Genomic DNA, 14,436 nt, shown 5'->3' with positions numbered 1-14,436 from the left:
CTGTGAATTTTTTTTTTAATCACTTCAAGTAGAGACCAGATGATCACATCTTGGCAATATTGTAAATAAAATTCATAACCACGAATTGGTTGGTCTAGAAAGATTCTAATATTTCTTCTATTTCTTTGTTTCTAATATTCTATCAATTTATTATTCTATCATGTATATGTTTGTTACTTTTATTCCATCCCTTCATCATCAGAGATTTTAATGAAAAGGAAGCATTTTTATTTTTCTTTCCTTGCATGATCCCTGATCCCAATCTCCAAGGAAGAAAAGTTTGGCTCTTATTCTTATCACAAGAGATACTAGTGGCATCATCCTTCATATAATCACATGTTTAACAGCTTCTTCCCCTTAAGTATTGATTTTTTTCTTAAATGAAGAGATCCTGAGGGAAATTTGTTTTTCATTTATTTCCTTGGGACCTAAAGACCTCTGAAAGAAGAAATAAAAACTCCTCTTTAACTTATCCTGGGAAATTCATGGCTTACAATGTTGCTATTCATGTTTTTGCTAGTTAACAAAATTCTCAAGTGTCTTTAATATAGATGTAGCTAAGAACCACATTTTGTAAAAGGGGGGCCAATAAAATACAAAATAACATATTCTGTGGAAATTACCATGTGAATAATTCTTAAAGTATAAAAAATGGATGATAAAACTTCAATCAGACTATGCCCACAAATATCTGGTAAGTAATTAAAGTTCTGCTGATTTACCTAAGAGGTTTGAAATCAAATGAAAAGTAATGACATACATTTGTGTGGTAAAGAATAAGGAGTTTTATTAAGTTGAAAGCTCAATATAATTTTATTGTGTGAATGTGGAGCTGAAAACAATCATGATGTTAAGAAGGAAGAGGAGAATGATTAAAAGAGATGACCTCTAAGATTTCTTATAATTGATTGATTCTATTATTTTATTATTCTGTGATATATGTGTTTGATACCTTAATTCCATCCCTTCTTCACCAGAGAACTATTTTACTGAAGGGGGATAATTACTGTTACTCTTTGCTTTCATGATTCCTGCTTTCTACTTCCATCCTCCTCGTCCTCATCATCATCATCAATATCATCATAGGTTAACATTTATATAGCCCCTACTATGTGGAGATTCTATCTTATAGATGTTTTAAGAGCACTTGAATTACTTAGTGTTTATACAATTAAATCTGGACTCAAGAAGTTCTAAATCTAAATACTGCCTGAAATAGTTGGGTGACCATGGACAAGTCTTTTCATTTTTGTGAGCCCTAAATTTTCTTTGTGCTAAATAGAGCTAATAGTATAATAGATTTATTTGAGGATGTAATCAAGTACTATATAAATGTCATCTCATAGAGCTGGTAAGTGTCTGAGAATGGATTTCAATTCAGTTCTTCTGGGCTTCAGGCAAAGTGCTCTATCTATTCCATTTAACTTACTCATGAGAGAGAGAATGATGATGAATTAAAAGACATGGTGAACAGAGAAATAAGAAATTATTAAAAAAAAAAAAAGATAGAAAAATAATAAAAGAAAAACAGACCATTTTAAATATATAAATTTTAAAAATTATCATAAAATAAGTGAAAAAAATTAGAAAAAGTGTTAGAAAAATATTTGCAAAATATGCCTGATATACAAAATATTCAATGAATTGATATAAATATATTACACCAAAAGATGTCCCCTAATAAGTAAGTGATCAGACATAAGTATATTGTTTAAAAAAAAAAAAAAACAACATCATAATCATAAATGGCTGCATAAATACATATAATTAAAAATGACTAATAGTAAGAAAAAAGAACAAAAACCTCTGAGGTTTCACCTCATTCCATGCAAATCGAGAAAGATAAGAAAAAAGGTGAAAATGGTCAATGTTGGACTCTGAGAAGATCAACACATTGATGTATTATTAATAAACTTATAAAATGGTACAACCATTCTGATTTCAAATTGGGATGTGAGGAGGAAATCACTAAACTGCTAATCCTTCTAGCAATCTCACTACTGGGCCAATGATCAGAGAAGTAAATTAAAGAAACAAACATTGAATATCTGACAAAATGTTCACAATCTTTTTTGGTAATAATGAGGTTCTTACCAATTTTGGAATAGATTTAAAGTTAATATGTGGATGTAATTATTAATTCACAATAATTATAAATATAAAAATTCAGAGAAAGACAGGTTTTGTACCATGCCCATGAAAACATTATATGAAATAATAATAGCAATGTAATTAAAAAATATATAATGGAAGCTAAACCCCAAGTAACTGAAAAATCATTCAAGGTCTTTGAGAAGAGATAAGGAAAAATGTCATTCTTTTTATTTTTTTTTAAACCCATCTCCTAGTCAAGGGGCAAAGTTTATTAAAAGCAATGTGAGGCCATTACTGAGTGGACTGAATTCTAAGTAGAATCCAATAAAGAGACTTAAGCAAGGAGATACTTATATAGCTTTTGGTCATAGATATGTTAATTCTATGTCTGGAGGGTAAGACTAGGAAGTAATCTCCAGATAAATTAAGGGCTGTCTTCAGATAGATTGGATATGCTCAGTTTCCTGAGGTAAATTCCAAAGTTAGAAGACCAAAGACTCTTTGGAACAGAAGCCCTAAGGTCAGGGGACCCCAAAATCACATTACATCACCCCTTCCTCAAGCAGTCATCCCCAAATTCATTTGGGACCAAGGGATAGAGGTTTCATCTTATGGAGCTTCTTCAGGCTGACAAGGGGAAGAGACCTGTAGGGACAGGGGCCCAATGGGGGTCCAGACTGAAGAGAGGAGGCAAGTACAATAGCATTCAATGGAGTGCTGAGTGTCAAAATTAGTCAGTGGTATTCAGAAGTGAACAAATAGTTGGAAGTTCATAGCTTGGAGCGTGGAGGAAACATCTCACAAGTAGGTTAAAAATGGAGAAGCCAAATAGGAGAAAAAACAATAATTAAAAGTGGAGTTAGTAGAGATAATAGCCAGGAACCCCACCCAGAGGAAGGTAGGGGGCGGGGGGGGGGGTAGTCCAAACAGCTTTTCCTAATATAAATACCTCACTTTTGTTTCTTTGAAGGGGTGGGGAGCATTTTTTTTTCCTCCCAGTGAATATGAAGAAGATTCAAGGAAGGTGGTAGAGAAGAAATATGAGTGAGTTTGCCAGATTAATTTTGGAATGGATATCCTATTGTGCCACAGTTCTCTTTTAATGTCCTGACAAAGTTTCCCTAATTGTCCTATTCAGTTACTCTGCCTCAATTTATAACTATTCCCTCTTAATGTTAGGATAAAGGTCTTATATCTTAGCCTTTAGGTTATAGTCTTTCCTTCTTAATGTTTTATGGGATAAAGGTCTTTATCCATTTTAGACATCATTAGAATATCTGGAGCCTCTCCAGTATCTCCCTCCATTATGCCTGCCTCCATTATGTCATCCTCATCCTGGGTTCCTCCCCTCATTAGGTCATCCCCATCCAGGTACCTCCCCCATTATGTTATTGTTCTTGTTGTGGACAGCAAGTATGAAGTAAGGATATGGTGAAGAACTTACCACAATGTTAAATTCCTTTTCTGTATTCTATCTTCTCTAGGTCTCTGTGACCTGCATAGGTATGTTCAAAGTTAATTGCTTAGATTTTTTGATGATATTTTTGTCTGTCCAGGCTACCGATGTTTAGGCTACTAATTGTTTAGTTTTTGAGATATATGATGACATTTATGTCTGTCCAGGCTGTCCATTTTTAAGCAACTAATTGTTTAATGTATGGTTCTTCCCTGAACTGGAGAATATGTTGTTTTTGACATGAATGATAACATTCAATTAACTGGTGGGGAAAGGGGGGGCACCTATCCCTTAATGTTCCCCAAAATCATGATGTAATCCTTTTGCAATTAAATCTATAAAAACTGTATATCTTCCCTTAGTTCTTTAGCCCTTCCACTGTGAGCTTTCTTTCTTTCCCTCCTTACGATAGAATTGCTCATTCTCATGAGAATTTGTTAAATAAATAAATTTTCTGCTTTTTACTTCGAGAGGTCTCTGAGAAGTCATTTTTGGATAGGATACCCTATAAAAGAATGCTGTATCCCATATTCAGGGCTGGATTCTTTGAGACAATAGTTCAGCCCTGGGACCAACCATGGATCTTTTTGGTCCTAATAAGTCTCTACATTTAATTGAATACTTGGGGCCTCTAAAATGTAATGCCCGAGAAACTGAGCAAGATAGAGATTAGAGAGTATTCAATATAGAATTTATTAAATGGAAATATTTACTGGGACCAAATGGATCCATAGTCTCAAAGAATCCAGCCCTGAATGTCAGATATAGCATTCTTTTATAGGGTAACAAGAATAATGACATAATGGGGGAGGTACCTGAATGGGAATGACCTAATGGGGGGAGGAACCCAGGGTGAGGATGACATAATGGAGGGAGATACTGGAGAGGCTCCAGATATTCTAATGATGTCTAAAATGGATAAAGACCTTTATCCCATAAAACATTAAGAAGGAATGACTATAGCCTAAGGGCTAAAATATAAGACCTTTATCCTAACATTAAGAGGGAATAGTTATAAACTGAGGCAGAGTAACTGAATAGGACAATTAGGGAAACTTTGTCAGGACATTAAAAGAGAACTGTGGCACAACAAGCCTACAATTATTATCTTTCTGGAAAGAAGACAAAGAATAGTTGGGTTAAAGTTATTCCCCTTCGGGATAGCTAGTACAAATAGGGCAACATCCAGGGTTGGGGATGGTGACATCTGGGAAAGGAGTTAGATGTAATATAATGCATCAGGTCACTTATGTGGGCTGCCTTGAGGATACTGAAGGCACACCCAACAATCCTGAATGTCCCCATTGCCCAAGGAGTTCCCTAGACTGACTTAAAAACTAAGGAATTATCTCCCCAAAGGCAGGGTAGTGACACTTGAGAGAGCTGGAGAAGATACTAAGAGCAAAAGCATAAATAACAAAAAAGAAAGAAAGCTAATCTTAAATGCCTCAGTCAGTTATTGAATTATTTGAGGAGTGGTTTTATTCACTCTGCAAAGAGCTAGGCTGGGATTAGAAACTGACCTGAGGAAGTTTGAAACCACCCAGATGGTAGTTTCCTACTTTCTTCCCAGCTGGGGAAGTAAGGGTGCCTTGGTATACAAATGAAAGCATCTTTTAGAACTAGAATGGAAAACCATTGTGTCCCCTGAGATCTGTTGAGGGGATAGTTGTAGGAAGATTTAGGGAACTAAGAATTTGTGCTTAAGAAATTTCTCAGTCAATGGCTGTAATCCCTTCCTAGACTCTGGCTTTTTGGTATTGGTCTTTAAGAGGGAACATGCTGGCACCCTGTAGGCCCACTAAAGCTGGGACAGCATGAGTGGCTTGCCCAGGGATTCTTTATTTTCTCCTACATTTCAGAGGGAATATGAAAGACTTTGAGAGAACTATAAAAAGTTCTCTGGAGGTCTGAGAAGGGAAAATTGGGTCCTCTATTTTACCATTTAATCACATCCCAACAAGGGAACAGGACAGGAGGGAATAATAAGAAATGAATGTTTGAATAACAGGCTACCAAACTGGCTGGGCAGAGGTCTCAAAACAGTTCTTAAGTTTCCCTTCAATACCCATTACTCCATGGAGGGAGAAGGGGAGAGACCAAAGTGTTGGAGCCAGACAGAAAATGAGGCCCTGTATCAAAAGGGAATTCAATGGCCTTACCTGACACATCCAAAGTTACCCTGGGTTCAGCCATCATGATAGAGTAAGGGGGGAGGGGGCTGACCAAATCCTAAACCCCTGCTGGAGGGCAGGGCATTGGGAGCAGCTTGTCCCCTGTGGGCAAACCCCCTCCTACTGCCCTTCCAGATTGCACTTGGGACAAGGGCCTGGGAGTTTCCTCTAAGGATAGGTGTGAGCTCAGTAATCCTATTGTGACATCTAAAGCAGGAGCTCCTATGGTTCCCAGATATGACAGCAGCTGAAAATTGAGCCTGTTTTTCTGTTTGTTTGTTTCTTGTCTGGACCTCTGGTCTGCTCTTCTGCAGCAGTTGATCCCTATTATTAAAGAATCCAAAAGCTATTTCTAACAGCTGATTAGGGAAGTTTGAGGTCCCGAGGCTAACTTCTGCACCTTCCTCTCAATATCTGGGCAGACTGATTATTAAAACATATACTGAGGACAATGGTCCTCTCTGGAGAACTGAGGTCCAGATAAGTGTTATTTTTTTTAAAGCCTCTTCAAGGTGCCCTGAAAGAAGGCAAGAATCTTCTCAGCAATTTGGGTAACTTCCCTAGGTCTTTCATAATTAGAGTAGGTTAAAAGGTGATCCCTTTTCTCTCAAAGGGTGGGCTACTTATTTAATTATCAGGCAATTAAATTCAGAACTCAAAAGAATCTCAATTATAGTCCCAAGTGATTTTATCTCTAATAGCAAATTCTACAAATCACAGCTTATTATTTTAAGTTTACCAGGACTTCAACCCATAAGAGATTTTGTTTAACATGTTTTACATGTCAAAACTTATCCTGGTGCAAAGTATCAATCATTATATAGGCTCATAGATTCTTAGTAAAAACATTGCTTCTTTAGAAACCCTAATCCTAAACAGGCTTATTTCTCTGGGCTGATGACCTGGTCCTGATGGTTTTAAGAAAACTGGCAAGCTAACAAATTAAGTGGGGTTGACACACCAGGGAAGGGCTGAGCTTGCTAACTTGCCCATCTCGGGTATTCTTAGTGCTTTTGTAGGCTGTGCTATTTACTCCTCATACTTGCAGGTAAACTGATAAGGGTTAACATGATGACAATAATTCCAAGTAACTTAATTAATGATTTTAGAATTTTCCTAAGTAATAGCCAAAAGTTTTTTAGTTGTAGTTTCTTTTCTTTTAAATAAGATTCCGGGGGAAGCTAGGTGGCACAGTAGATAGAGCACCAGCCCTGAATTCAGGAGGACCCGAGTTTAAATCTGGTCTCAGACACTTAACACTTCCTAGCCGTATGACCCTTTTGTTTTAGGGAGAAAACAAGACAATTCTTAAAATTGAGATAGAACAGATTTTAACATTGACTTAACTTTAGTTAATGAATTAATGAGTCTATAGACAAACTGAATTGCAATTTGGCTATTTCCAAATTTATGAAAATCATTTCTATTTTATGAGCCAGGAAAAGATCTTAGGTTTTGTTTGTTTGTTTTTTAACTGACAGGGCCCTCAAAAATCTGACTCTAGAAACTAGAGTTTTAAAGTAGTGGAAAACTGCTTTTCTCTTTTCCTAAAGTTGCAAAACTCTTCTGTTAACCATATCAGTGCAAATAGATCCCTTTAGTGTGCTTTCCTTTGAAATTGCTTAGAAATCATTGAATAAAAAAATATAGTTATTTAATATGAAGCAATTATATCCAATAAAGCAGTTAACATTCATATAGCATATTTTATGCTAAGCACTTTGCAACAAAATCTATTATTTGACAAATAGGCAAATTGGACTGAGATAAAATAATTTTCCATAAATTTCATAGCTAATATATATCCATAATTGAGATTTACCAAATACAGACGCTGACTAGCATTCTGGGGGCTGCCAGGATATCCAAATTCTTCTCAGGCAGTTCTTGGACAGAACTTGCTGAAAGCTGGGGTGACTGGTTCCAGGGCTCAGAGAATGCTGACCATGGAGCTTGACCCCCATTCCATCCCCATTCCCCCAAGCTGGCTTGGGAGTATCTGGGCAATGTTGTGTGGGGTCCCCATGGTTTTGCTTCTCCTATTAAACTGAGATGGTTCAGGGTTTTTTTTTGTTTTGTTTTGTTTTTTTTGTTTTTTGTTTTTTTGCAATTTTAAAATTTAATTGCCAAAATTCTTGATCATTGCTTTCAAAAATTTGAGAATTTGCTAAGATTTTTGGTTCTCACAACTTTTGAGAATAAAAAAATTTAGCTCATAGAACGAAAAGACATTCTACACAGAGACAGACACACACAGAATACCATGAAAGAGGACTGTCACATTTTTTGTCAAAAAGCTGTGAAATTTTGCCAAAAGCCATCCTATAGCACTTCCATCTTCTCTGCCATCCCAAAAAAAGGTAAAAAAAAAAAAAGATGGCAAAGGTTGCCTAGTAACTTTGCTGAAAGTTGCAAGAATTTCCCATTCTGGACAACCCCAGTCCATTTACCAAGATAAGATCAAAATGGGTCCAAGATTTAGGCATAAAGAACAAGATCATAAATAAATTAGAGGAACATAGGATAGTTTTACCTCTCAGACTTGTGGAGGAGGAAGGAATTTGTGTCCAAAGGAGAACTAGAGATCATTATTGATCACAAAATAGAAAATTTTGATTACATCAAATTAAAAAATTTCTGCACAAACAAAACTAATGCAAACAAGATTGGAAGGGAAGTAACAAATTGGGAAAACATTTTTACAGGTAAAGGTTCTGATAAAGGCCTTATCCCCAAAATATACAGAGAATTGACTTTACTTTATAAGGAATCAAGCCATTCTCCAATTGAAAAATGGTCAAAGGATATGAACAGACAATTTTCAGATGATGAAATTAAAACTATATCCACTCATATGAAAGAGTGTTCCAAATCACTGAATAGTGATCAGAGAAATGCAAATTAAGACAACTCTGAGATATCATTACACACTTGTCAGATTGGCTAAAATGACAGGAACAAATAATGATGAATGTTGGAGGGGCTGTGGGAAAAACGGGACACTGATGCATTGTTGGTGGAGTTGTGAAAGAATCCAACCATTCTGGAGAGCAATCTGGAATTATGCCCAAAAAGTTATCAAAATGTGCATACCATTTGACCCAGAAGTGCTACTACTGGACTTATATCCCAAGGAAATACTAAAGAAGGGAAAGGGACCTGTATGTGTCAAATGTTTGTGGCAGCCCTTTTTGTAGTGGCTAGAAACTGGAAAATGAACAGATGTCCATTAATTGGAGAATGGTTGGATAAATTATTGTATATGAATGTTATGGAATATTATTGTTCTGTAAGAAATGACCAACAGGAGGAATACAGAGAGGCTTGGAGAGACTTACATCAACTGATGCTGAGTGAAACGAGCAGAACTAGGGGATCATTATACACTTCAACAATGATACTGTACGAGGATGTATTCTGATGGAAGTGGATATCTTCAACATAGAGAAGAGCTAATCCAATTCCAATTGATCAATGATGGACAGAATCAGCTACACCCAGAAAAAGAACACTGGGAAATGAGTGTAAACTGTGAGCATTTTTTTTTTGTTTTGTTTTTGTTTTTTGTTTTTTGTTTTTGTGCCCAGATTATTTTTACCTTCTGAATACAATTCTTCCTTTGCAACAACAGCAACAACCAAAATTCAATTCTGCACATATATATTGTACCAAGCATATACTATAAGATATTTAATATGTATGGGAATGCTGCCGTCTAGGGGAGGGGGTGGAAGGAAGGAGGGGAAAAAATTCAGAACAGAAGGGAGTACAAGGGATAATGTTGTTAAAAAGAAAAATTATCTTATATGTATTGTCAAATGTATTGTCAATATGTATTGTCAAAAAATGTTAAAATTATAAAATTAATTTTAAAAAAAATAGAATTAAGCAAATGGAAAAAAAAGAATTACGTCAAAATGTATAAGAGTATAAGTCATTCCTCAATTGATAAATGGTCAAAGGATATTAACAGGTAATTCTGAGATGAAGAAATTAAAAGCAATTTATAGTGACCTGATTTCTCTCATATCTCCTGTTCTTTGAAAACAAAATTCTCAAAATAAAGTTTATTTTTAGATTAAAAAAAAAAGAATTTGCAGGCTCAAAGCCATCTCCTAGTCAAAGGGAAAAGTTTATTAAAAGTAATGTGACAGGCTGATTGTACAATATTTCAAAGTTCGATTCTTTTTGTATAGCAAAATAACTTGACATGTATATATATATATTGTATTTAATTTATACTTTAACATATTTAACATGTATTGGTCAACTTGCCATCTGGGGGAAGGGGTGGGGGGAAGGAGGGGAAAAATTGGAACAAAAGCTTTTGCAATTGTCAGTGCTGAAAAATTACCCATGCATATATCTTATAAATAAAAAGCTATAATAAAAAAAGGGGAAAAAAAGTAATGTGATGCCATTACTGAGTGGATTGAATTCTAAGCAGAATCCAGTTAATATATCACTTTTGTAGGAGAGAGGCAAAATACTACTAGGACAGAGTATTTTTATGCAGAGTCAGATGAGTTTTCTGTACTGGATGATTTTGCTTCAATATTTTTTTTTCTTTTGTCACATAGGAGTTCAAATGGGTGGGGATGGATAGGAAATAATTGTAATATAAAGATGAAGGGCATCAATAATTTTAAAAGCATCTGATTTTTCCCCTCAGAAAATCTTAAAAGAAGGATTGATAAGAATAATTAGGAAAGTCTAGAAAGCTGCTTGAATGTGTTGATATCATGTAATGATAATAGAATTAATAGCCAACACTTATATAGATATGTTCCAAGCTTTGGGAATCAGATCTTAAGTTCAGTGGATGACATTTCTAAAAAATGAATCAGTATGAAAATTATGCAAATGTTACCTTTGTAATAGTAGAAATCCTTTAATGCAATTCATTATGAACCTATGGTCTGGGTGTAGACAAGTAAAAAAAAGATTACATGCTGAAATTCTCAATAATGAAGATTTAAAATAATGGATACCTGATGTCTCTGATAAATGCAAGCTAAACTTAGTGATTTTTGTATATCTTTATATGTAAAATGTACATTAATATGATTTAATTATTTTAATTTAGTTAATAAATTAATTAAAAAGTAATATAAGGATGGATATATCCTCTCACACAAGTGATTAATTCTTGCAATAATGCAGATCTTAACTCATCCCTGATTGTTCAACTGTGCAGCTGTTCACTTCCACCCATTATTCTACCAGAAAGAGTCCACCTAAAATGCTGGTTCTTTCCTTGACTTGTCTTGGTCTCAAGTTTCTGAAACAGCACATAGACTATCACTACATTTTCTGTATTCTCTCTCTAGGGACAACATTCTTTGTCTTGGTCCTACACTTATTTGATGGTATCTTTTATACTCAATCTGCTCTGTAATTCCTTGTTTGCAATATGCTGTGGCTTCATATGCACATTATAGACTTGTATGTGATCTGAGTTCTATTCAGCTTAATTTTTTTTCTTATTAGGTCACCCGCTTATGTACCACAAATCAGCAATCCAATTCAGTTCTTTGTTACCCCAAAAAGTAATTTTTGTAATTGCAATTAATATTTTGGTATATGAGGATTTTCCTTTTCTTTTAAAAATACTATTCTTCCTCAATTATATGTTAAAACAATTTTAACATTCTAAAATTTCATATTCTAAATTCTATGCCTCCCTACCTCTAGCCTACCTTCCATGAAAGGGCAAGCAATCTGATAGAGGTTACACATGTACATTTTTATAATGTATAGGCCAGAGCTATACACTGACTTTAGGCTACATGGGCTTCATAAGATGACTCTGCCAAGAATACACATTTTCTCTGTAGCTTTTAGAAGAATTTGACTTAGGTCTGAAAGTAATATAGGTTTTAAACCCCTAAAGTATTTGTAAATCAGAGTAGAGCATATATTACTAGATTAAATTTTGACTGAAATCCTAAGAGTGTCCTTAAATCAGCAAATATGGGTCAATTTCTATTTTGCATAATAAGATATTTTTTTCATTCCTACAGAAAATCACCCCAACTCTCAAAGGATGATGACTCCAGAGAATCATTCTACAGTGACTGAGTTTATTATCACGGGATTAAGTGACCATCCAGAGCTCCAACTTCCCCTCTTCATCTTGTTCTTAGGAATCTACATTGTCTCCATGGTTGGGAATTTAGTACTGATTTTATTAATCAGAATTAGTTCTCAGCTGCATACCCCCATGTATTATTTTCTTAGTAACTTGTCCTTTATAGATCTCTGTTCCTCCTCTGTCATTACCCCCAAAATGTTGGTGAATTTTGTATCAGAGAAAAACATCATCTCCTACTCAGGGTGCTTAACCCAGTTCTTTTTCTACTGTTATTTTGCTGTTTCTGAGTGCTACATGCTGACAGCTATGGCCTATGATCGTTATGTTGCCATCTGTAGCCCCCTGCTTTATTATAACACTATGTCCCAAAGAGTCTGCTTCCTGTTGGTGTCAGGGGTATATACAATGGGCACTTTTTCAGGTCTGATTCAAACAGCTTACTTGGCCAGACTGCTATTCTGTGGGGACAATGTTATCAGCAATTACTTCTGTGACATCCTTCCTCTCCTGAAGCTCTCCTGCTCTAGCACTTACATCAATGAATTTCTGTTGATGTTCCTGGTTGGATTCCATTCATTGGTGACTACAGTACCCATTTTTATCTCTTATGCTTTTATTTTTTCCAGCATCCTCAGTATCCGTACTACAAAGGGGAGATCTAAAGCCTTCAGTACCTGTGGCTCCCATTTAGCAGGTGTTATCATCTTTTATGGGTCTATTATTTTCATGTATTATAAACCAGCTTCTAGTTACAATGTAATCCAAGAAAAGGTGGCTTCAGTGATTTATACTATGGTTATCCCAATGCTGAATCCCCTGATCTACAGTCTAAGGAACAAGGATGTGAAAGACTCATTGAAAAAAGTCACAAAAGGTGAGGTATTTCCCTGAATGAAGCAGTAACCAACAAAATTAAAATTTATCACTAATTTCTATTTTCCTTCCCAATTCTATGTCAGCAAAAGGCCTCTTTTTTGAAAATAGACATAAAGGAAACTGTAATTTTCATGTCCTGTTCCTCTTCTCATTTGATTTTGCATGCCTTTGCAGCTTGGCTGCCCAGGACTCATATGTGATTAAACTGCCTAGACACCACTATCTACATACTTTAACAAAACATATCCCATTCACATTAGTCCTCAATTCCTCACTCCTCTATCCAAGTGAAGCTTTCATATGCAAATGCTGCTTAAAAGGCTCTTATCTCAATTCCTCAGCACATAGGGAATGAAATAAAACAGTTGGTAATTTTTAGTAATTGTTTTACTCTGTTCTGTGTATAAGGAAGTGAATTTATAATAATGAATACATGTTTTTCAGCATTTCTTTTTATTGGTATTATTTTGAAAAAGTAAAAAATTATTTCCTACTAAAGTAAGGACCCATTACATAATTTTATGATTATGTAATCTCAGAAAATAAATATAATGAGTAAGAAAGCTTCCTTCCAAACTTCTTTATAACATTTATAAAATACTTTCTCTTTCCTGCCCATAAAACTACAAATCCACTTCTTTTAGCAGACCAATAGACTTTCATTATGACTGCAAAGCAAAACATTTCATTTCAGCATAATGGTCACTCCTGCCTAATTTCAAACAGTAAGTATATTGCTAAGAAATAAAAAATTCAAGGAAAATAATAAAATAATAGAAGTTGCCACAGACAAAAAAAAGAAGAAAATAAACAGATATCTGTGCTGCCTAAGTACTGTCTCTTAGCCACATATAGTCCATCATACATTTTCTTGTCCAGCCCAGGTGGTGGAAAAGACAGGCAAATATGGAATGGGGAAGCACCTAGAAGTGTAAATCCATTTAGAGGGAAAGGGACTTTCAATTGATGCTCATTTTTACATTTTCAAAATAGCCAGAAAAAGTTAAGGCATCCCTTACACTATGAAACAATAAAAATATTCATTGGGTCAGAAACTACAAACAAATGACAGAGATCTAAATGTAGACATAACAATGAAATCTTAAATAAGGAGTTGATCAATGAATGAACCATAGAAAAAGGTAATAAGTATTCAAAAGAAAAGGATAATGATGAAATGAAATTAACATCTCTGGAAGTTAAACTGAGTCACATTTCCATATATATATTAATGAAATGTTGAGAGAAATCACAAAATGAATCTGAATTTTAAAAATTAGAAGACCAACAAACAATATTAAGTAATTAAAATAGAAGACATAAAAATTAGAAGAGAAATAGGTAAGTTGAAAAATATGTCGGAAAATTAAAGAAAATTAAAAGCTGATTTTGATTAAAGAGGGCAAAAAACAAAATAAATAAAATAGAAATAAGCAAAATGAAATAACAATAAAATCAAAAGAAATATAAAAGAATAATCCAAGTATATTATGCCCAATCATAGGTTAACAAACTGAGCATATATAAGAAATAAAGGAGCAAATGTTCTTGAAAATAGATTTTGCAAGCTCTGCCAAATCATAAACATTCCTAAAATGGCATTTAGAAAGTATTACTTCTTTTTTCATAAATTTAAATTAGATTTTCTCTCCTTGTTCCTCATTAAAACACACACACACACACACACACACACACACACACACACACACACACACACACACACACACATACACACAAAGAGA

At 34.7% G+C, this 14,436-nt stretch overlaps 2 protein-coding genes across 2 annotated transcripts in view; one reads left to right on the top strand and one right to left on the bottom strand.

Moving 5' to 3' along the window:
• DEPDC1B (DEP domain containing 1B) overlaps positions 1–5,868 on the bottom strand; it is a 131,192-nt gene extending 125,324 nt beyond the window's left edge. Inside the window, exon 1 of the mRNA XM_074282447.1 lies at positions 5,713–5,868. The gene's annotated coding sequence lies outside the window, so the exon portion shown is untranslated. The remainder of the gene's footprint in view (positions 1–5,712) is intronic.
• A 5,902-nt stretch (positions 5,869–11,770) lies between these two features.
• On the top strand, positions 11,771–12,709 carry LOC141551134 (olfactory receptor 8A1-like). Its single transcript, XM_074282445.1, has one exon. The coding sequence runs from the start codon at positions 11,771–11,773 to the stop codon at positions 12,707–12,709; it is 939 nt and encodes a 312-aa protein (XP_074138546.1).
• The last annotated feature ends 1,727 nt before the right edge of the window (positions 12,710–14,436 follow it).

Source organism: Sminthopsis crassicaudata, chromosome 1, assembly GCF_048593235.1.
Source record: "Sminthopsis crassicaudata isolate SCR6 chromosome 1, ASM4859323v1, whole genome shotgun sequence".
NCBI classification, from domain to species: Eukaryota; Metazoa; Chordata; class Mammalia; order Dasyuromorphia; family Dasyuridae; genus Sminthopsis; species Sminthopsis crassicaudata.
Note: the sequence above shows the minus strand (reverse complement) of the source record. Positions and strands in the feature narration are given on the sequence as shown.

Excerpts from the sequence above, each read along its gene's own strand:
- LOC141551134 (XM_074282445.1), top strand. The coding sequence starts at position 11,771 with ATGATGACTCCAGAGAATCATTCTACAGTGACTGAGTTTATTATCACG.